General features: G+C 35.1%; 2 protein-coding genes and 1 long non-coding RNA gene across 5 annotated transcripts; all 3 read right to left on the bottom strand.

Moving 5' to 3' along the window:
• Positions 1 to 1,926: 1,926 nt before the first annotated feature.
• LOC137048006 (sialidase-1-like) lies at positions 1,927 to 7,958 on the bottom strand. The gene is made up of 6 exons (XM_067425957.1): positions 7,758 to 7,958; positions 7,057 to 7,246; positions 6,698 to 6,960; positions 3,267 to 3,449; positions 2,954 to 3,173; positions 1,927 to 2,241 (listed from the first exon to the last, which is right to left on the bottom strand). Exons 1-6 carry the CDS (start codon positions 7,839 to 7,841, stop codon positions 2,021 to 2,023), a joined length of 1,161 nt encoding a protein of 386 aa, XP_067282058.1. The 5' UTR covers positions 7,842 to 7,958; the 3' UTR covers positions 1,927 to 2,020.
• A 135-nt stretch (positions 7,959 to 8,093) lies between these two features.
• LOC137048007 (sialidase-1-like) lies at positions 8,094 to 13,677 on the bottom strand. The gene is made up of 6 exons (XM_067425959.1): positions 13,451 to 13,677; positions 12,907 to 13,096; positions 12,538 to 12,800; positions 12,108 to 12,290; positions 9,788 to 10,007; positions 8,094 to 9,651 (listed from the first exon to the last, which is right to left on the bottom strand). Exons 1-6 carry the CDS (start codon positions 13,523 to 13,525, stop codon positions 9,431 to 9,433), a joined length of 1,152 nt encoding a protein of 383 aa, XP_067282060.1. The 5' UTR covers positions 13,526 to 13,677; the 3' UTR covers positions 8,094 to 9,430.
• Positions 13,678 to 16,313: 2,636 nt separating this feature from the next.
• On the bottom strand, positions 16,314 to 21,815 carry LOC137048211 (uncharacterized). Of its 3 annotated transcripts, none has more exons than XR_010899343.1 (6): positions 21,508 to 21,815; positions 21,029 to 21,108; positions 20,587 to 20,695; positions 19,034 to 19,096; positions 17,952 to 18,015; positions 16,314 to 17,678 (listed from the first exon to the last, which is right to left on the bottom strand). It is a non-coding gene; the product is annotated as an uncharacterized lncRNA (long non-coding RNA). The 3 variants fall into 3 exon arrangements; XR_010899341.1 differs by having other exon boundaries at positions 20,591 to 20,695; positions 21,508 to 21,813; XR_010899342.1 differs by having other exon boundaries at positions 20,616 to 20,695; positions 21,508 to 21,812.
• Between the last annotated feature and the right edge of the window lie 2,210 nt (positions 21,816 to 24,025).

Here is a 24,025-nt window from a genome sequence, read left to right as displayed (position 1 = left end):
TGGAGCTGGAATAGGTCAAGCTCATCCCTGGACGTCATTTGTCTCTGCAGTGAGCACCACTTGTGTCTATGCTGGTGTCACGTTCTTGTTACGCCTATGCTTACTGATAGAGACATCCGGTGGCAGAAGTTGGTACAGCATGCTAATAGTTTTTCTCAAGAGTCCCAGGACACATTTTTTTTAAAGGTTTCCACATTTAGAAGCAACAGATAATAATAATAATAATAATAATAATAATAATAATAATAATAATAATAATAATAATAATAATAATAATTATTATTATTATTATTATTATTATTAGTTTGTTTGCTAACAAATAACATGCAATATCAAAAAGGTGCCGCGATCAATGATCAACATTTTTTAATTTTTTTATTGGAATATACATAGGGTAGGCCTACACTTTTAAAAATGTATACATTCCTTTTTTTTTTTTTTTTTTACAAACAACTACTAATGGCTGACACACATGAACAGTCATAACTCTCTGGCCCTGTCCATTTCATTTTTTTTTTTATGGAATGTTGCAGTATTTATTCTAAATTATTTATCCATCCACATAATTATAATTTTTTTAATTAATAAACTTCTGTAGCAACATCTGTTCTTTTAAATATTGCCGTGTATTGAATGACAGTTCTCTGATGGTTCCCCAAATGTAACCAATGTGTCAACTGCAAACTCTGCTGCAATCCAGTTTAGACATGACAACATTCTACTTGGAGAACAAACAACCAAACATTTTAAAATGTAGAAATATCTAGTGTTCCTTTACAGTGAAACATATCAGAATGCCACGTCCCAGCTAACAAAAAAAATGTTCTTAGAATTTTTTTTTCATTCAAAACGTTATTTTTTTAATGTATTAAGAACGTTTTGTCTTGGTTATGCTACAATCTTCCAAATGTTCCATCAGTGACATTGCTTATACTCATTTATCCATCAATCCTCCACACCACACTGCTTATCTTGCAGGGTTTTTGGAGCCACCCCACCATCTCGAGCCACAGGTGGGGGCCAGCCCAATTTAGTTTTGTCTATGGTGCATGACTAGACTGGGTAAACCCAGCCTGATCTGCCAGCGATTTGATTTCGCCCTGCAGCTCAGGCTGAAAACCTCTACATTCATTTATCCTGCTTCTGTTACACATTCCCGGGAAACGATCACAGACTGGCTTATCCACCTGCACGCTATTGGCGGGTTTAACACATACTTAAAAAATAAATAAATAAATAAATAAATATATATATATATATATATATATATATATATATATATATATATATATATATATATATATATATATATATATATATATATAGTGTCCGTGAGGTGTTATCTGGAGTGACAAATCACGCTTCTCTGTTTGGCAATCTGATGGATGTGTCTGGTGGTTGCCAAGAGAACGGTACTTGGCTGACTGCATTGTGCCAAGTGTAAAATTTGGTGGAGGGGGATTATGGTTGTGGGGTTGTTTTTTACGTGTTGGTCCATTAGTTTCAGTGAAAGTAAATCTTAATGCTTCAGCATTCCAAGACATTCTGGACAATTTCATACTCCCGACTTTGTGGATAAAGTGTGAGGATGGCCCCTTCCTGTTTCAACATGACTGCAAACCAGTGCACAAAGCAAAGTCAATAAAAACATGGATGAGCGAGTTTGGTGTGGAGGAACTTGACTGGCCTGCACAGAGTCGTGACCTCAACCCGACAGAACACCTTTGGGATGAATTAGAGCAGGCCTTCTCATCCAACATCAGTGCCTGACCTCACAAAAAAAAAAAAAAAAAAAAATCCAGTTTTACAACCTTAGAAAAGCTTGTGTTGCTCTATTTCTGGTATACAATCAAGCTAAAAGATAGATAAAAGACAGTTGGGATAAGACAGGTGAGTTAAGGCAAAGGAAGACAAATGACAGGGATTTCAATTTTATTAAAACATTATTTAAAGAAAAAATGGAGACAAATAAGACTTAAAAAAGACACTTTTTCCATGATCAGCCCATCAATACTATTCTTCACTGGTCACTGTACAAGTCAATTTTCACAAAGGAGATGGACTCAAAATAGACTTTCTGGCCTTTCTCAAAGATGATATAGATGTATTTATGATCCTCAGTTTCATTGCCTTTAAGTGATGTCATACAAGAGTATCCACTTGGCCCGGCCCAGATCTTCAGAGTATCTTTCACCCATGATTTACCATGATTCAGAGACCAGCGAAGGGTGAGGTTCACTCCTAGAAAACAAAAAAACAATCACTGTGATTGAATCACAGTCGCTTATAGCTATATTTACAAGCATTACACCCCCCAAGACCATCCAATATGTACATGATTCTCTATTCACAATTAGTTTTTTCTCCCTCTGATGCAAGTGAATGGTGCTCAATGTAGACCATTTTTGATGATTCAAAATCCATATCTAGGCAGCTTCAAAGGCTCCACACAACCCCAGCCAACGAATAAGAGCCTTATCTAGCAAAAGGATCAGTCAAAAAAAATTATACACTTTTTAACTACAATCCAGCTTTGTGAAGCTCATTCATAAGACGTATGAGTTCACAACCTCTTGCGTGAAGTACACATGCCAAGAAACACCATGTTTACAAGAGGAGTTAGGTCCAGGATGCAAACACAAACTGTTTTTAACAACAAACTAAACAAATACCAATATACAGCAACCAATTGTTTTGGACTCCGCTCGTTCTCCACACTTGTGAACAATTCTTGTCTTGTGGACTGTGGAGCACTTTGAAACTGGCAAAAAATTGATTTTGGACCATCAAAAATTGAGCACAATTCACGTGCATTAGATGGAGAAAAATCCTGAAATTTTAACCTCCAAAAATCTTAATTACTCTACGGTTGAGGAAAGAAAGACATAAATGTCTTACATTTTAAAAAAATTGGGTGAACTATATCTTTAATTTCTCATATCATCATACTCACTGCTTTTAGTGTTGGCTGGGTTGGTGAAGTAGAGCACTCCTTCCTTCTCTAAAGCTCCAGCTGCAACAGCAGGATCTTCCAGTGTGTGATCAAATACCAGCTCCTCTACTGGCAGAGACTCCCCTCCATCCAGACTGCGTGCAACCATGCGACAACGGCAGTGATAGTTTTTATTGTTACGCACATTGATCACGATACTGCCGTCATCCAGCTCCACTGGCTTTGATGAAACGCAAGACAGAAGTTTAAAGGTTTTCTAATTTCTTCTGATTCACAGAAGTTTGTATGCACATAGCTTACAAGTGTTTCATACCTGGCACTCATCTGGGTCAAAGTCATGGTTTTTTTTGGCCTGGTTGTATGGAATACTCTTCAGTTCAGCTCCGTATCTCCATGTGTGTCCATGATCATCACTCAGAATACAAAATACTCCATCTCCAGCGATGGTGCCATGGCCACACACCACCAGACGCCCAATAGCAGGTTGATGATGTTTCTGTTGGCACCGTTAACAAAACATGGTAAGACATCTTGAATAATCATATCATATTGAATAACTGATATGGCTAGGAACTATTCTCTCATTCCTGCATAATAATCAAGGAACTTTGCTGCCGTCCCACGGGAAAGCTAACGTACGTCAACATTAACAACGTGACAACTTGCTGAGTAATATCATTGCGCCTTGATTAGCAAAGCTTCTTGATTATTTCGCAGGAATGAGAGTATAGTCCCTAGCCATATTGGTCTAGAAAATCGCAACATTTCATTTTACGTTGGTCTTAGTACACAATGTAACTATACACATCATAACATGTAAACAGGAAAATGTTGGTGTTATTTTGTCAGTTATTGAGTAGTAGGCAAGATGGAGTCGTCTTTGTGCTATACTAGGCTAGCGGTGGATGCGTCAGATAGAGTTATGGCATGGAGATGAGAATGGTATGTATAGACTTATCTAACTCTAGGAGATGTGAATAAGCTGAAGTCCCAAAAAGTCGGAGTGTTCCTATAAATAGCAGCACTAAAACTAAATAACAAAAAAACAAAAAAAAACTATTATTAGAAATTATTATTATTAAAAAAGAACAACCAATGCAAATGACAAAAAACACATACAATTAATCAAAAGTAAACTAAAATGAAAATAAAAAAGCTTTCAAAATATTAATAAATACTATTATATAAATAATACTAAAATATCACTGACGCATTGTTGTCAGATACTTACACTCAAAAAAATACTAGTCTGATTTTAAGATTTTTCACATTTCAATCAAATTTTCATTAATATGTGCACATGGTGTACATATGAATTAAGAATAAATAATAAAATGTAAGCAAATAAAGTATTCAATTAAATAAAATAAAAAATAACTTCAAGTAAAACTTTTAAGCAAAATAACATAATTAAAAAAGTAACAAAGAGTTTTAAACCACATTTCTTAGTAAATGTCAAAGCAGCTACAGTGCCTTGCGAAAGTATTCGGCCCCCTTTGAACATTGCGACCTTTTGCCACATCAGACTTTAAACATAATGATATGAAACTGTAATTTTTTGTGAAGAATCAACAACAAGTGGGACACAATCAAGTGAAACTTTTTTAACAAGTCAAAAACTGAAAAATTGGGCATGCAAAATTATTCGGCCCCCTTAAGTTAATACTTTGTAGCGCCACCTTTTGCTGCGATTACAGCTGTAAGTCGCTTGGGGTATGTCTCTATCAGTTTTGCACATCGAGAGACTGAAATTTTTTGCCCATTCCTCCTTGCAGAACAGCTCGAGCTCAGTGAGGTTGGATGGAGAGTGTTTGTGATCAGCAGTTTTCAGTTCTTTCCACAGATTCTCGATTGGATTCAGGTCTGGACTTTGACTTGGCCATTCTAACACCTGGATATGTTTATTTTTGAATCAGTCCATTGTAGATTTTGCTTTATGTTTTGGATCATTGTCTTGTTGGAAGACAAATCTCCGTCCCAGTCTCAGGTCTTTTGCAGACTCCATCAGGGTTTCTTCCAGAATGGTCCTGTATTTGGCTCCATCCATCTTCCCATCAATTTGAACCATCTTCCCTGTCCCTGCTGAAGAAAAGCAGGCCCAAACCATGATGCTGCCACCACCATGTTTGACAGTGGGGATGGTGTGTTCAGGGTGATGAGCTGTGTTGCTTTTACGCCAAACATAACGTTTTGCATTGTTGCCAAAAAGTTCAATTTTGGTTTCATCTGACCAGAGCACCTTCTTCCACATGTTTGGTGTGTCTCCCAGGTGGCTTGTAGCAAACTTTAAATGACACTTTTTATGTATATCTTTAAGAAATGGCTTTCTTCTTGCCACTCTTCCAGAAAGGCCAGATTTGTGCGGTATACGACTGATTGTTGTCCTATGGACAGAGTCTCCCACCACAGCTGTAGATCTCTGCAGTTCATCCAGAGTGATCATGGGCCTCTTGGCTGCATCTCTGACCAGTCTTCTCCTTGTATGAGCTGAAAGTTTAGAGGGACGGCCAGATCTTGGTAGATTTGCGGTGGTCTGATACTCCTTCCATTTCAATATTATCGCTTGCACAGTGCTCCTTGGGATGTTTAAAGCTTGAGAAATCTTTTTGTATCCAAATCCGGCTTTAAACTTCTCCACAACAGTATCTCGGACCTGCCTAGTGTGTTCCTTGTTCTTCATGATGCTCTCTGTGCTTTAAACGGACCTCTGAGACTATCACAGTGCAGGTGCATTTATACGGAGACTTGATTACACACAGGTGGATTTTATTTATCATCATTAGTCATTGAGGTCAACATTGAATCATTCAGAGATCCTCACTGAACTTCTGGAGAGAGTTTGCTGCACTGAAAGTAAAGGGGCCGAATAATTTTACACGCCCAATTTTTCAGTTTTTGATTTGTTAAAAAAGTTTGAAATATCCAATAAATTTCATTCCACTTCATGATTGTGTCCCATTTGTTGTTGATTCTTCACAAAAAAATTACAGTTTTATATCTTTATGTTTGAAGCCTGAAATGTGGCAAAAGTTCGCAAAGTTCAAGGGGGCTGAATACTTTCGCAAGGAAGTTTTTTTATTTTTACCCAGCATAGTTTTACATATTTAATTAAATGTTTTATTTAAATATTCATTTTTGTGAAACTTTTTTGAGTGTGTTGGTATCATATTGCTTTATATTTTCGGTAAACTTTTTATTGATATACATCACAACCCTCGTTTAGCTATAGTATATTGTAGTTTGTCACGAACATCTGAGAAGTAACACACTGAAATTTGGTGATTGTCTGCATTGTCTCTGTCGGTGCAGTGTGAATTGGCCTTAAATGTCACATTAGGGATGTTTCAGCAAAATTCTGCAGACAAAAAAGTCCATTGTCTATTGTCAATAGTGTAGAAATGCACATGCTTACAGCTCACACAGAGGTCACTTTCAAACCAAGCATTTTTCTGTTGGTCAGCATGATGAATTTTAATGACAATCTTGAACCTGATGTGAAATCTGCAAGGGGGATTCACACTCGCATGAAATTCGCATGCAATTCCAAAGCGTCCAAATTCCTATTGAAATGATTGTATTTTGTCCATGAAATTAGGCTAAACAATGATAAATATGACCACATCATAAATTGCCAGCAGTCAGCCAAAATATGATGCCAGAAGTCAAAAGGCTAAAATATAAGTCTAGGGAGGTGGGAGGTGTAAATGAAGAACTCAGACATGAAAGTGCATCTAAGTGGAACACCTGTATACCGAAGCCAGGTCCAGGAGCAAAACTCTTGAGTCCCAGTTGAGAATTGAGGTTTTGTGGGGCGCTCCAGGTGAACCCGTCATCCAGGCTCTGCACCATCATGGTGCTGGAAGAATTGCAATGGTGACGGCGAAAGCACAACGAGTAGATGAGTATCACGGCGCCAGTTTCCTCATCCACAACTACCGAACCTAGGTTCAGTCCATCTGCTAGAGAACCATCATCCACTATGAATGAGGTGGGAGACCAGGTGGCACCTGAGAACGTGTCAGTAGAAAGGGATAGCTGGAGAAGAAATGGGTAATCAAAGACAGAATCTAACACACTAAACCATACAACTCAGTCTGACGCACCTCTGTCTGTGGAGCGTCTTAAAGCTATGAACTTGGCTCCGATGTCTTTGAAGGACAACTTCCGGGCCTCTGCAAAAGCCAGCAGACTCCCCTGAGAAGTGAAGGTGAGCAGGGGAATCCTGTAGGTGTGAACTTCTCCAGTTTGACCACCGACCCAGAGCAGCTGCTCATCAGCGACAGCAGGATTCATCTGTACATGAAAAGAAAAAAGGTAAGGCGAGGCTAGTTGTTTAAATCCAGTGTATATTTCTTAGTACAGCTTTTCTTTTGAAAGATAGGATTCTTGTCTATAAGCTGAACATTCACACAATTTTTGTTCAGGAAAATATTCTGATCATTGAAAATATCAGAATTCAAGTTTTCCTCATTTAAGACAAATACACAAAGCCACAAACACATTTATGGAAATTTGTTTACGATATACATTAAAAATACATTTACATTAATACATAAATAAGAAGTTGTTACTTTTTATTTTCTAACAGCCTATGACTTTTATAACGCAACTCTGACGAGCCTACATGGACTTTTGACAAATATTTAGCCTATAGCCCATAAACTTCCCTTTGTTTCAACACTGTCACCTTGACAAATGAATACGTTGTATTTTGGTTTACTTAAAATGCTTGATCTCGACGCGTAACGTTCTGTCATTTATGATCGTAATAGTTATGATAACCAAAATCGTAAACTTGTATTACCTTTTCATTTCGCGCAAATGAACACAGGACCGTCAGAAGCAAAATCCGAGAAAGAGTCTGATACATGACGGCAACTTTTGTCATGTGGACTATTGTAACTACTGTAATATTTTATCTTCTATTTAAAAAGCCCAAGCACGCGTAGCAGTCAGCCTGACTTAAAATACACGAAAACCGGTTTAACAGACCGGTTTAGTTTGCTGAGATGCTGGGTTAATTTGGGGGGAATGGAGGCATCTCTTGGAGGTGAACAGGTGACAGGTGAATCTAATTAAATGGTACACATTTGTGTTAAGAACATTTTTGTGAAAATCTGATTCATTTAAAGAAAAGCTGTATTCTTATGCATTTTATTTGATGGAAACTGTATCAAAATAGAAACATTAATTGAACAATGAAAGATGTCCCTGTGCAATCCAGAAAATCAAGTCAAAAATCAAGTGTTAGTATCAAATGTAAAATGGTGAAAGATTTTCAACATGTAATATTTAAGTTGCTTACAGTAGGATTTTACCAACATAAATGGCTGTCATTTAAAATTACAACATCTGGGGCCACAAAATGTCCAGATTGTGTAAATAAACAATGGATATAAAATGGGTTTTCTGACTTCACAGTTGTACAGTGGAGAAAACACTGCTTGCTATGTGTCTCAAACCCGTGTCTTAGCTTCTGTGACATTCAAGGCCTTACTTAATTTAGGCATGACCAAGGACTGGAGAAACACCTAAAGGTAAAATCAAATCACATTTCTGTATTTAAATGTACACCATGTAACTTTTGGTACTCTAACTTTTTAACTCTAGTGGTTAATAAACAAAACATGGGTCTATGTATTTAGGCATGACCAAGGACTGGAGAAACACCTAAAGGTAAAATCAAATCACATTTCTGTATTTAAATGTACACCATGTAACTATTGGTACTCTAACTTTTTAACTCTAGTGGTTAATAAACAAAACATGGGTCTATGTATATGATGTATCATGCAGGTACTTAGGCTACTGTTGTGTCGCCCGGTTTATAATGGTCTGAATATAAACCCTTTTTGTATGAGTACTGCAGTAATTCAGGATAAGACAAAAAAAAAAAAAAAAAAAAGTTTGCAAGATGGATTTACGATGTACTCGCTCATATGACTTTTGAACAAAAAAAGTTACATAGTGTACATTCATTTATTTCAAGACATTCAAATCACTACCTGTTTTACAATAGAAAACAACCATTTTAAGATTACATTATAAAGTTTTGGCAAGACAAACGTCACCTGAGGAGTTAAAATCCACCAAATAGTCTCAATAAACATGTGCAGCTCACCAACTGCACAAAGAACTGAAGAAAACCTTCTTCAAAACACTTTCACATAATCCAGAAAGATCTGTGCATTGGAGTGACACCAGTAAAATTACCAGTAGGTAAAATAATAGTTGTTTTATATTATGTTACTGTATACAGTATATACAATCTTAAAATGAAGCTGGATGTCTTGATTTTTTCTGGAGTGGAATTCATATCTATTCATATCAGTGCATAGTACAGACCCGCCAAAATCCCAAAAGTGATGTTGAGAAATGTAAAAATTATTTTGCATCAGGCCAGTATCTTGATTTTCTCCAAAAAGTCAATTTTAAAAGTCCTAAATATCCCTTTTCTTGGCTTCTCCACCTGCAACGCTATTTCCCTCCATATAGATGGATTTTGGCAAAAGAGATTGTCTCCCAGTAATCTCTATGGCCCTTTTCGTAAATGACGAAGATGTATTTGTTGTCCTCTGGAGAATCCCCATTGAATGACGTCATAGTCGAATAACCGCTTGGCCCCGCCCAGATCTGGACCGCCTCCTTTTCCCAAGACTTTCCATCAGTTAATGACCAGCGAAGAGTTAGATTGACCCCTGTGCAAGAAAACAAAAATTAATGTTACATTAAGATTAAACTTGGATTTTTATATGTATATAACATTGTCCAAAATGAACTTTGTTTTTTTTAACTTTATTTATAAGTAAGACTTTGTGAACTGCTTTTCCTCACTGTGCTGAGTATTAGACGGGTTGGTGAAGTACATCACTCCTTTTTTCTGCAGGGCACCAGCTGCAACGACGGGATCAATCAGCGTTTTGTCAAATACCAGCTCCTCCACAGGCAGAGACTCGCCACCGTCCAAACTCCGTACTATTATTCGACAGCGGCAGTGGTAGTTGTTCTGGTTGCGTACATTGATGACTATGCTTCCGTCCTCTAGTTCTACTGGCTGTTACGGCAGACATAAGGGAGGGGAATGTGTCAAGTCAAACGGGAAATCAAGTGGTGCAGATGTTTAATATCAATTCTACACTTTTAAACATGTTTGTAAGTTTTACAGAAAAAGAATAGAGTACAGTACAGTAAAAACCTGTTAATTGGTTAACTGTAAACCACACAATGAAAAGAGTAAATTGTTTAACATTGCATTATATTGTCGCTGTCGGGCAGAAACCTTGTATGTCCAAATCCACTACTTTTCAGGAAATGGAAAAAAACTTTTTTTAAATGTTTAAAATCTATTGTTGATGTTGATATTGTGGCTTTATATATGGTCGGACACTTGGATGTGTAATTATATTATTAACATTCAACCAAAATCAAGCTTAAAGTGGAATGTCAGACATTTGGTTAAATGTCTGCAAAATCCACAGACAGACAGACAGATATAAAGATTTATTTTTATTATACCACCTATATTATTATGTTGTTTACCAGTACATTTTAAGTTAAAAGGCTGATTTTGGTCCTTCTGGATTGGTAAATTACCATTATATCACTAGATGTAATAGTAATAAATATTATAATGGTAATTTACAATTAGTATCAGGAGATGGAATATATATATATATATATATATATATATATATATATATATATATATATATATATATATATATATATATATATATATATATATATATATATATATATATATATATATATATATTCCATCTCCTGATACTAATGGTAAATTACCATTATATCACTAGACATTATATATATATATATATATATATATATATATATATATATATATATATATATATATATGTCTAGTGATATAATGGTAATTTACCATTAGTATCAGGAGATGGAATATATATATATATATATATATATATATATATATATATATATATATATATATATATATATATATTCCATCTCCTGATACTTTATTTATTTTATTTTTTCAATGAATTACTGGCAACCACAACTTATTTTATTTATTTTTTCTTATTGTGAATTTAGCTGGATATTTATCTCATTTTTAACCAATATATCATGGCTACAATTTTCATGTCTTGAGGAAGTATGAGGAAACTGTACACTTACAATTAAATATTCACAATGAAAGACTGAAACCACATGACAGCTAGCAATAAAAGTACCACTAGTTAATCTTTGTTTAGTCTGTCTGCATTTTCAAGAGATAAACAAAATGTGTCCACACTGCAGCAATTCAAACATATGCTGCATATTCAATAGAGGGGTGTCCTACAGAAAGTGAATAATGAATCTGTCCAAATACTCTACACTTGACCACTTGTCTACTTATATGACACATTGGTATTGGTATTGGTATTTGGTTCAAGTGTTCAAGTGAACGTGAAGACCACACGTTTGTGTAGAACTGATTGCCCAATGGGACACACTTAGTGTTGTAATTCTCTGATGTCGGTTAATGGTCATATGACATGAAGGTAAACAAATAAAAAATTTAGTAAGTGTTTTATTTTGATTGTTTTATATGTTCTTATTTTATCATTTTTATGATTTAATTACTTAATAGCTTATCATTAAACGTAGGAACCCCTGCATTTCCATCACAAACAAATATAATATAATATTTAATGCACTTCATGTTGTTGATAGCAAAGACTGGAATATATTTTCTTTCTCTTTGTATTTTTATATCAATATCAATCTAATAAACAAGTTAGGTCAAAAGTAATCTAAAAGTAATACAAAAATAGTCTGATTACATGACCTTAAATATGTAATGTAATGGATTACGTTACTAACTACAATTTTTGTCATGCAATTTGTTATCAGTAACCGATTACAATTTGTAATCTACCCAGCTCTGGTAGCAAAGATATTACTCAACTGGAAAAACTAAAAAATCAAACTCGGGTTCGGATCCAGGCAATCAAAGCAAGTGTGAAAGACCCATGCTTAGTGTGAACACTAAGCGGACCATATGTTTTTTTTTGTTTTTTGGTCCGGACCAAACAAACCAAACCAACCGAACTACAAGTGGGAACGCATATACAGTCATATACAGTATATTCATAGTTTTTTAGATGAAGGTGTGTAATATTACCTGACACTCATCTGGGTTGAAGTCCAGCTCTTGTTTAGGCTGGTTGTAAGGAATGCTCTTCAGAGCAGCTCCATATCTCCAGGATTTACCATGATCATCACTCAGGATACAGAAGACTCCATCACCAGAAATGGAACCATGGCCACATACCACCAAACGGCCCACATTGGGAGGATAACGTTTCTGTGAACACAGGCATATGATGAAATAAAAGCATATAAACTGCTTTTGAGCAGTAAAAAAATGAAAAGGGTCACATTAGTGTATCCGTTCTCCTTTATAAACCAATGATTAACCACATATACACAATAAAATGTACTTTTATATAACCTCAGAAGTCATAACAGTATCATAAACAACAGGAATTCATAAAATCATGTTTTAGTTTGAATTTGAAGGAGGAACAGAAAGCAGGTAGCGCTAACCACACCTGAATTCCAAAGCCAGGCCCCGGAGCAAAGCTCTTCACCCCCAGCTCAATGGACAGGTTTCGTGGGGCGCTCCAGGTGAACCCGTCATCCAGGCTCTGCACCATCATAGTGCTGGAGGGGTTGCAATTGTGATGGTGGAAGCACAATGAGTAGATGAGTATCACAGCGCCAGTTTCCTCATCCACAACTACTGAACCTAAGTTCAGCCCATCTGCTAGAGAACCATCGTCCACTATGAATGAGGTGGGAGACCAGGTCGCACCTGAGAAATACAAGAGATTGGAATTCAGTTTCATCTTAAGCAATAGTCATTTATGAATAAACTTATAAAGCATTTCAGTTGTGAGCCGGTGTGATGGATGATCCACCTCTGTCTGTGGAGCGTCTCAGTGCAATGAACTTCGCCCCTATGTCACCAGAAGACATTTTCCTGGCTTCAGAGAAAGCCAGCAGACTACCACGTAATGTGAAGGTTAGCAGAGGAATCCTGAAAGTGTTGACCTGACCAGCTCCTCCACCGACCCACAGCAACTGCTCATCATATATCAATGGGTCAATCTGTGGGAGGTATGGAGAATTACAAAGATAAAACAAAGCGATAAAGAAATCTTTTTCACATGACAAATTACGTTTGGTGTGTGTCAACATGTTTTTCAAGGCCTTTTCAGTAACTTAACTCTAATATTTTTATAATATAAACAATTAAATAAATGAACTAAAAATGCATTTTGTAGAAAAATACAGTGTTTGCCATGCACCACTGTAACATTAATCTTGAATTATACTTCAGCCTGCATAATCGTCGAACAAAGAAGCGTGTATTTAAGGTCTCCACTAACATAAAATTACAATTTTAGGACAAAACAGGTCCTACAGAGTGACACTCGTAGCTGTATTTAACGTTAACGTTACCTGAGACTTGTCCGCACGCGCACAGGAAAGCACTGCAATCCCAAATAAAATCCCAAATTGTCGAATAAACTCCATTGAAACGATAAAGTTGCAGATACCACGTGAAGAGAACCGAGAACTTCTTGATAAATGTCTTTATTTACTTAAATAAAGCTTGTGAATCCTGTATCGACACATGATAACAACGGACTTGCATCCTCATACAGTCATATGACTGCCATTCAGGGTTGCCATGTCTATATGATAAAACCAGCCGAATCGCTCAGTTCAGTAGCGCTCTAGCGCTACGTGCTTTCTGTTCCTCCTTCAAGCGAAAACATGATTTTATGAATTCCTGGGGTTTAGGAAACTGTTATGACTTAGTTATCAGGTTATAGAACTACACGTTATTGAGTATATAGTTGAGCATTAGTTTATAAAAGAGAATAGATAATATTTTTTTTTCTTTTTTTTCTGCCCAAGAGTTTATATGCTTTTAGTTCATCATATATGACTGTGTTCACAGAAACGTTATCCTCCCAATGTGGACCGTTAGGTGGTGTGTGGCCACGGTTCCATTGCTGGCGACGGGGTTGTATCGATCCTGAGTGATGATCATTCGCGGGAAAACAGCAGACTTGGCAACACTCCTGCCACTGCGAAGACGTCAGAGGCTCATGCCAGACCAAATTTACATAAGGAAAATTAGGGCGGAAGTAACGTGGAATTCCAAATTGCAGTGCTTATTTATCTTTTATTTTAATGCGATTAAAATGTGATGAATTTTATCCCTTTATAAAGTGTTCATATATTATTCCTGATTTATTTTATGATGCAGCAAAAATAAGACTATCTGAATGGTGTGGTATATTTTTGGTTTTCTCATTAATCTCTCATGACTGCAACTTTTCTTAAAAATGTTCCTTACCAGAAATTACAGAAATTATACCCATGATATTCCACAAAAAAGCTGCACGATGCCTGTCCACTCCACAGCTGTGTATAAAAACTGATTTCTTGATTATCAAGATGAAATTGTCAAACTTTATTTTAAAAAGGTGAACTCTAGTGAACATTTATTAATTAATTACAAACATTATTAACCAGTGAAAGTTAACCGTAATGTAAAGTGAACACATAAACCATTTATTAATCAATTACAAACATTATTCACATGTGAAAGTGAACCTCAATGTAAAGTGAACACATAAACCATTTATTGATGAGTTACAAACATTAATCACCTGTGAAAGTGAACCTTAATGTAAAGTGAACACGTGAACCATTTATTAATCAGTTACAAACATTAAGCCGTGAAAGTGCACCTTACTGAACCTGTTTAGGCTGTGTCTTGTTGTCCAAAGAGATTTAACAGAGATTTAATTAATGAATTGACTAAAGTGACATTTTTGCAATTAAGACATTTCAATAGCTGACTAATAGCCTTTTCATTGACAAGAAAACATGGACGTAGAGGTTTTTTGCATCAGAACTTTTCATGTGTAAGATATCCTGATTGTTTATAATACACATTACTCTTAAACATCTTGACAATTCCAGTGTGTGCAAGGTATCTTCAGTTTTGATAAATTGAGAAATCAACTTTCCCTTGAGCTTTTGATATATAAAAGGTCATGTCATAGTAATATAAGAAAATCCTGTAAATTTCAGAGCTGAAAACTTGATAAGCCTTGTTAGTCAAAGAAAAACCTTTATCAAAGAAAAACCTTTATAGACACCAGGCCAAGAAAACGATTGTGTGCTTCTGCTTCCTGATGTAATCGAGTGATGAAACACCGCCTCTACAGAATAATTAGCACGTGTAATTCAGTAGCCCCGCCCACCGACTCAAGGAGCTGTTCGGATGTGCTAGCCAGCATCAATTAACATGCCGAAGAAGATAGCAAGATATTGCTCTATTCCTGGTTATAAAAAAACACAGTCGCTGCATAAGCTTCCTTTGCATTCTAATATTAGGAATGAGTGGTTGAACATTATTTTTAATAAAGTTCCAGCTCAAGTAGGGAAGACATTCGTGTGTTAAAGCCAGGGATGGAAATTAACTTTTTTGTCCACCGGCCACTGTGGCTGGTGGATTTCAAAATCTACCAGCCACTCCATGTTTTTACCAGCCACTTGCTTGTTTTTAACCGACAATGTGTAACTGCATGTGAAAAATTAATACTACAAGCTCTATTTATCTCAAGTCTCAATGAAATACTGACATTTCTCTATCTCTCTTATACACACACAAACCATGAACTGATATACATTTCATTAAATGAGTAGGGCTCTGTGCGCTTTTTTTTTTTTACCTGGATGTGGCATTTGGATGATTCGTGATCTTTTATGGCTTCTAGTTTTAGGTTTTTAGTCCCAACAATGAAACTATTAGTTTTGGCATCTTCTGAAGCGTGTTGACGACACACCGAACAGAACATTGTCAGTAGGGATGCACAGAAATAAAAATTCTTGGCCGAAACCGAAACACCAAAAGATTTTATGCCAACTATTAGTACCATATGATAGCAAACTGACATTGAATCAACATAGAAACGACGTTTCTCGTGACATCGAAACGACGTTGATCTCCGACGTCGATCCGGCATCGTTTTGCTCATCGAAGTAATGTTGAACCAACGTCAGACACGCCATTCAAAACTAACATAAAATCGACGTAATTGGTTTGCTTACCTAACGTTGAAACGATGTTGATTTTCAGTTGGGTGAAACAACGTTATAGAATCAACTTAAAATCGATCTAATGGTTTATACCTAATATTGATGCTGATTTCAGTTAGGTGAAGCAACTGTATAACAGTCATTTTCTACTTGTTTTAAAATCTTAAATACTTAATACTAATAGATAAATACACACATCACATTCAGTTAACATTGCTTTAATATTTACCAAATACAGTTACAAATAGCCTACATAGAGTATACAAACCTTCTGTATAAAAAACATTCCCTTATGAAACAAAAATATGTTGCAGTATATTGGAAAATATCATGTAATACATTAGGCAATATATTCACATATATAGGATTTAATATTTATATTCTCCAAAATATTGCAATATATGAAAGCGGCAATCATTTGTATATTTTGCAATATATTACAGGAATATATAATATATTGTATAATACCATCAATATATTATTCCATGTATTTACAATATATTATAATATATTTCAAGTAATATATTGGTAAATATATTTTCCTTTCGTATGGGTTTACAATATAGAAAAGGCATTTACACTCAAATACACAGAAATATCAAAGTTAATTATATACCAATTTTAATTATATACCAATTTACACAAATGCAATATTTACTCAGGAATAAAACTGGTCATGTTCTTTTGCACCAAATAGCCTATATTATTTTTATTAGGGCACAAAGGAGATTTTAGGCAGAACATTGTCACAATTCACTATCACTGCTTCTTTTCTAACTGTGACTGAGACTATTGATTAAACTATTATGAGACAAAATGATTTCTGAAGGATCATGTGTCACTGAAGTAATGATGCTGAAAATTCAGCTTTGATCACAGGATTTACAGAAGTCAATTAAAATAGAAAACAATTATTTTAACTTGTAGTAATATTTCATAATATTACAGTTTTTACTGTATTTTTGATCAAATAGGTGCAGGTTTGATGAGTACCGGCATATTGTTTATAGTTAAGAAGTTTGATGTAATTGGCATTGTTAAATGTGCTTGGGGAAAAAAGAGATCTGAATATTGACTATACTGATATCTAGTATTAGTGTAGCAAAACTGAACAACTGTGACAGTGGAATTTGTAGACAATATTTCCATTAAATCATCAAGAAAAAGTTTTAAGAGTTGCAAGCTTAGTAGTTTTTTTCCCTTTCTCGTTCCCAAACACAAAACAACCTTTTTAAAATCTTCATTGCAAGTGCACAAATCCAATTCTACAAATTAAGAAACTCAGGCTCAAACGTTTGTAGATCAGTAAAATTTTGGCCAATCATGCGCATTTCTGTATGATTTACATTTAGTGATGTGTGACTATTCTTTAAAACTACACATTTCACTGTCACCGGTGCTCAGTTTTGCTATAATAATAGCAACACACACATAATAATATAGCACAGAACATGGTAGTAAATCAGCCATCTATGCAAAAGCAGAGGTCGGTGTGGTGGACTGTTGGTACATCTGTCCAGGCAAACATCTGGGGTCTTGATGCCTTTAACTGGGTATCCCTGAAAACCTGCAATAAAAATAGAACAGTTCTAAATCCATCATACATACCCTTTATCAAGCATCTCTGGTATACAGTATCACAAATGATAATTTCCAGGTTCAATTTCAATTTAGCTGAATATACAATATTTGTGGTATGATATTCCCCAAAAGGAATGATTTCTCAACTCACCCATCTGAATATTGCTTTAACATGGCATTTTATGAGAAGACCAGTGACCTTGTCACATTTCTTTTAATTTTCATATAGAATTAAAAAAAACTCCACGTATTTACTAACCTCATTTGGATAAATGGAATGGTGGAAATCTTGAATCCGTGTCACAAAGCTGGTCAGTGATGTGCTGTAAAGTAAAAGGAAAGACAGATATAAGTAAAACTGTATTTTCATAGTAAGTCATTTTCTAATTAGGTCATTATTTTTTTATTTTTTTTTAAAGATCTTTGTTAATAACTTTGCTTAATAAAATTAACATAATAATAATAGTATTAGTAGTAGTAGCAGAAGTAATAGTAGTAGTAGTATATAAATGCTATAAAAATTATATCATGAGCTAATGAGAGTAGAAAGTGAAAAACTTTTCAATCAAGTCAAAGTTCTCAGCTCAAGAGAACCAGTGCCAAATAAACATGGATGAGCATCTGAAAGTGTGTTAAAAGATACAGGACAACTTAATGAAATCCGTATCACTTGAGAAACATGTCAGTAACGGATTGTAAACAATGTCATGTAATCAAATCCAATTGTGAAATTTGTGTCAATACCCAGCCCTAGTAGCTTGTGACGACATGAACAGATGAACTTCATCTCCAAAGCCGTTCTGAGATTGTACTGATTAATTTGAAAAAAACAACTAGTCATATATTAAGTAAGGGATAATGTACACCCAGGCCGGTTGTTATCGCAGAATAAACCCCTTCAGAGTGATCAGGACCCCGAGGCGAAGCGATATGAAATATCCATATTTAAAACGTTATAAAGGAAACCCGCCTTGAAGTCTTCCATTGTAACCCACGGCTGTTTAAGCCACAAGATGGCGCCAGCGTTAAGCATAGAAGTAGTACCAGTCAAGATAACTCGCAGTACCCGGATGAGCGGGTGTTATCTGGAAATAACGTACCGCTGGAATGAGCGATTGACCAATCAGAATCAAGTATTTCACAGAGCCGTGTAATAAACACAGATACTTCAAGACCTTTACAGCAACTAGGCTTGCTGTGATAGTCAGTGTTAGAAAAGTAGTTTTTGTTGGTATATGGTGTTAATTATTAAAAGAAAATTGTCAAAAATTGGTATCGGTGGGTCACAAAATTACAAAATCGGTGCATCTCTAGTAAAAATACATACATACAAATAAATACCTTTGAGTGGAACACTGTGCAGTATGGTCTCTGTCTCATTGGCAAACATAACTCAAAACAAACCTAGAGAAATGAAATAAAATATATTAACGAACATGACAGCCTGCTATCATAACAGTTAAATTAATTATCATAACTACAATTATAACATTATATTTAGGGATGCATGATATATCAGCAAAATATCGTTATCAGACGATATATGAGCTTTTTTTTTTATATTATTCTTATTGATCCGATAAGAAAATGTGACCGATATATTCAAGCCGATAGATAATGTCTTATTTCCTTAAACTGAGACACAGGAGCGCTGTCCGCCATGATGGGCTTGAATTGCTCGAAATATGATTGGAATCACTTCAAACAGGAAACTACATTTTTGTGCAACATTTGCAGCAAGATTGTTGTGTTACAGCGCGTTTGTTGAGGGAAGAGCAAGTCCACGGAGTTACACCTTCATGACGAGCACTGTCAAGTTCGCTTGTGCATTCGCAGCATTTTGTGCCATTGTAAGTTGTAATATTATATTTAATCTGTGTATGTAATTATAAAGTGCTTCATTTTATCGGTCTAGCTTCAGCGTGCGCAGTTTAAACAGAAATGCTTAGCATTAATAACTACTGGGACTGTCATATACATAACACTGTATTGAGGACTTTTTTTTGTAATAAAACGTTGTGAATTCTCTGGGTTTAGCTGTGTTTCAGTTTTGTTGTGAGAAGAGCGCGTCACCAACGCATTCTGACCAGGAGTAAAGATCGCTTGTGCATTTGCGTCATTTTAAGCATGTGTCGTAATATTAAGTTTATGTAGACAACATCTGATTGATCTCATATAGGACGCATTTTGTTGAGTTAATAACCTGCAGCCCTTTATTGTACCAATTTCAGGGAAGAGCATCCTCAGGAGTTTTAGGTATTCACCTGTGTGTGATTTTGTGCGAATATAAGTTGTAATAATATATTTCCTAAGACTTGTTTGCAATATTATTTAGGCTTTTTTTTTGTTTTTGTTAGGCAATATAATTGTTGGTAACATTTCACAAATAAGGTCTCATTTGCTAATGCATTAACACGAACAGAGAGCAATAACATTTGTTAATGTTACTAATAAAATGTTTGTTTATTAACAGTCCATTTACAGTGTATTACTTAATCTTAACACACAACTTTGGATCTGAAAATGTTGAGATTAACATGAACTAAGATTGATAAATCCTGTAGAAGTATTGTTAATTCATTGTTGGTTAACTAATGCTAACAAAAATTATGTTCGGCTCATATATCGGTTATTGGCTTTCAAATATAAAGTTCTCAGTATCAGCCAAAATTTTCATAACAGTGCATCCCTAATTATATTTGTTGCCTTCTTCATTTAGCTGATTATTTAGATTACAGGCTTTTCAATGACAATCTCACTTTTTCTTGAGATTTTGTTTAATATAAAGAGCATTACACATAAAATGTATTATTATTATTATTATTATTATTAAACAACCTGGGGTTAATGATTTTAAATGTGAGACTTATTTCAAAAAACATAAAAAATCTTACAGACCCCAAACTTTTGAGCTTGAGCTTACTCAAACATCATATGGTTTTATAGCCTTAGAGATTGTGCTCAACTCTGCTGGGATGCTGCAGGCCATCAGCATGGGAGGATCTAGGAACATAAAATGCAATTTGTCAAAGAGTCAAACATATTTCATATATAATGCCAGGTTTATTACAATGAACCAAGCTCTAGCTTGCAGAGGTTAAAATGTAGAAAAGAGGAAGAACAAAGTAAATAATATAAATACATTTCTTAAGATAACAGATTTTATATTTTAAGGTTTGATCATTCAGTATTGTTCATATATATATATATATATATATATATATATATATATATATATAATTTTGTGAAAGAAAACTACAGATGCATGGTGATATAGGTGAGATATATTGTGAAATTAATGCAATACATATTAAATTATGAACTTCCTCTGTTCACCTGATTCTGTCAAAAGCTCCATTGAGAAATGTTGAAACCTTGGGAGCTTCCTCCTAGGTTGTAGAGGGTTTTTTTCAGTCCTGTAATAATTTTTTATGATATCAATATTTGTTTACAATGAGTTTTCATCTGATTTTCGGCTACGTGTAAGTGACGTCACCGATTAGTGTTACATCGCATACTTTTAGGTTAAATAAATTAGCTTACTAATTACCAGCTAAACCTTTGCATAACTATCAAAAAATGTTTTCTACACATAAAGATGTGATTAAAAGCCCAAACTTTCATAAGCAAGAGCTCAATCGATAGCCTGTTATGTTAGCTCTTCTGAAAACGGCTAATGCTAACTGAAGTTTTCGAAGACACGTAACCATTTCTTTAAAGTAAATATTCAACAGAAGCGTGTCAATTACAGGTAAGAAACGTGTCAGGAACAGTTTTATGTATTACTTGTGTGATTTTAGAGACTATAAACTCACCTGAAACCAGTGAAAACAGCGAGAGACGGAGTTTTGCTGCTTGTCAGTTGACGGTTCCCAGTTTCCATGGCAACTCCGAGCCGCTCCAGTGTTTGAACGGTTTGAACGCAACTCGAATATATTAACGCGCACGCACATTAAACACGTCACAATCAAGCAACATTTGCACAAATAAACATACAGTTAACATAGAGTTAAACCATGACATCATTTAAAATCTCATTAAATATGTAATTATTACAAAAACGCTTTTGTGATCCAGTCTTTAGTGCTTTCAGATTCTTTAAACCCTATATAGTAGACATGAAATAGCTTCAATCATACAAATAAAAAGTGTTTGCTGTCAAGATGCTCTCCCCCGACCACAGAAAGTCCCTTCTGAAGTCAGTAGTGTCACTTTTCAAACGTTCTTTGATGGGTAATTATTTTAATTAATTAATTATTTTAGTAATTATTTTAAACTCAAGATGGGTTTGGTGCACACAGGGATAAAAACGTACCTAATGTTTAAAATGTAATTACTCTGCATTTATTTTCTCTAATGTTGTTGGCCTTCATGGTATCATGGATTCTAGCAAACAAATACCAACAGATAAAAAATATTTACCAATGAATTATATATATATATATATATATATATATATATATATATATATATATATATATATATATATATATATATATATATATATATATATATATAGGCTATAATATAATACAGCCTAGCTTTAGAAATAGTAAACATGCAAAAACTCACTTGAAACTATATGATGCATGAATATATTTTCAGATAGCCTATGTACACATATTTACACATAAAATGAAATATCCTCTTTAAGCTTTATTTTCTATGCATTTTCAAATACAGGCTATTTCAATATATTTAATTGTTTCACGTATTGTAGCCTAAATATTATTTCTGTGTGGGATTATCGTTCTTCATGTGTTTTTGACCTGTGCTTACGCACCAATCTTTCATTCTTTTTACTGCTTTCATTTAGTAATTTTAATTCGTCGGCATCCGACGACAAAAAAAAAAAAAAAAAAAAAAAAATCTGGCAAACTTCAAAGACTTTCCATTTAAATATCAACCACTTCTATAAACTTGTGGAGATTACTTAAATATTTTTTTCATAATGAATTAAAAGACATAGGCTATCCTATTTCCATAAGAATTCAGTTCAGGCGATGGTCTGATTCCTCTAACCAAGTTTCAACATATATTAGACGTTATTTTGACCATATCCGTCAGCCGTATATCGTTGGAAAGTCAACCTCATTTCAACGTGGAATCAACGTTATATTTTCGACGTAATAACGTTCTGATGTACCGACCAAATAGTGAACGTTGATTCAACGTTGAAATTTGATTGACGACTGATACTGACCTTTAAAACCAAAAATCAACGTTGAAACGACGTCTGTTTGCTATTTGCTAATAATATTATGGCTAATGCTGTGACTGTGTAACTTTACTAAAAATCAAGGCATTGCGATTGCATAAATTAATATTAAAGTTTCAAATATTAATCAATTACAAATTATGCAAATATTTATTTAGCACATTGCAACAATCCACAGTATAAAATACAATTCAAACTAAAATGTTTAACTTGACCTCACTCATGTGTGCATTTAATAATAGCTAATGTACAGGCCTAATGGCCTGCAGAAAGGTACAGAAATTCAATAAAGTAATCAAATGTAAAATAACTGCATATTTTAACTGTTTAAATTAAAGATTAATCCTTTTTAAACTTACAAAAGCTATTCAAGAGCAGTGAGTGATGTCCTTTTGTTTGACATTAATGCCCCTTTAAGACCTAGTGCAGGGATATGCTCTTCTTTCTCGACTGTATAACGTTCACTTGAGGCATATTCAGACTATGTCTGCTTGGATACTAATCAAGATGGACATGTTGACATACCTTTTGTGTGAGTTTGTCCATTTAAGCGCAAGACTTGAAAGAGAACTCAATATTTGCGCGCTGTGAGACGAGTGCGCGTTCTCGGATGATGCGCAGTGACGGATCTTCTCTCAGCGCGCGCGAGTTCGTATTCGCGTCTTCTGGTACTACATCCGGGTAATGACGGCGAAAATGACTGGTCATATTCGGACATACGGCCGCACTCGCATGCATTGAACAAAGTTTACAAAGAGGGGAAACAGCATGCTATTTTTATTTACCCGCCACGGTGGCCGGTAAGTGAAGCGAGTTTACCCGCCACAACTCAAAATCACCCGCATTTGGCTGGTGGCGGGTGCTAATTTCCATCCCTGGTTAAAGCCCATCTTGGAGAAGTTGGAGATCACTGTGAATGAACGTGTAGATATTAGGAACTCGACTTGCATAAAGAAATTAATCATAAATGTGCATTAAATCACTCATTTCACTGCGGAATGGTTTGAAAAACAAATTGCAGGTCGATGCTGGATTTGCAGACATTTGAGATTAAAACACAATGGTGTGCCTTCTATATTGGACCCGACAGGAATGGTGCAATACACTTATGTGAG

This window comes from Pseudorasbora parva, chromosome 19 (genome assembly GCF_024679245.1).
Source record: "Pseudorasbora parva isolate DD20220531a chromosome 19, ASM2467924v1, whole genome shotgun sequence".
NCBI lineage: Eukaryota > Metazoa > Chordata > Actinopteri > Cypriniformes > Gobionidae > Pseudorasbora > Pseudorasbora parva.
This window is presented reverse-complemented; position numbering and strand designations above follow the sequence as displayed.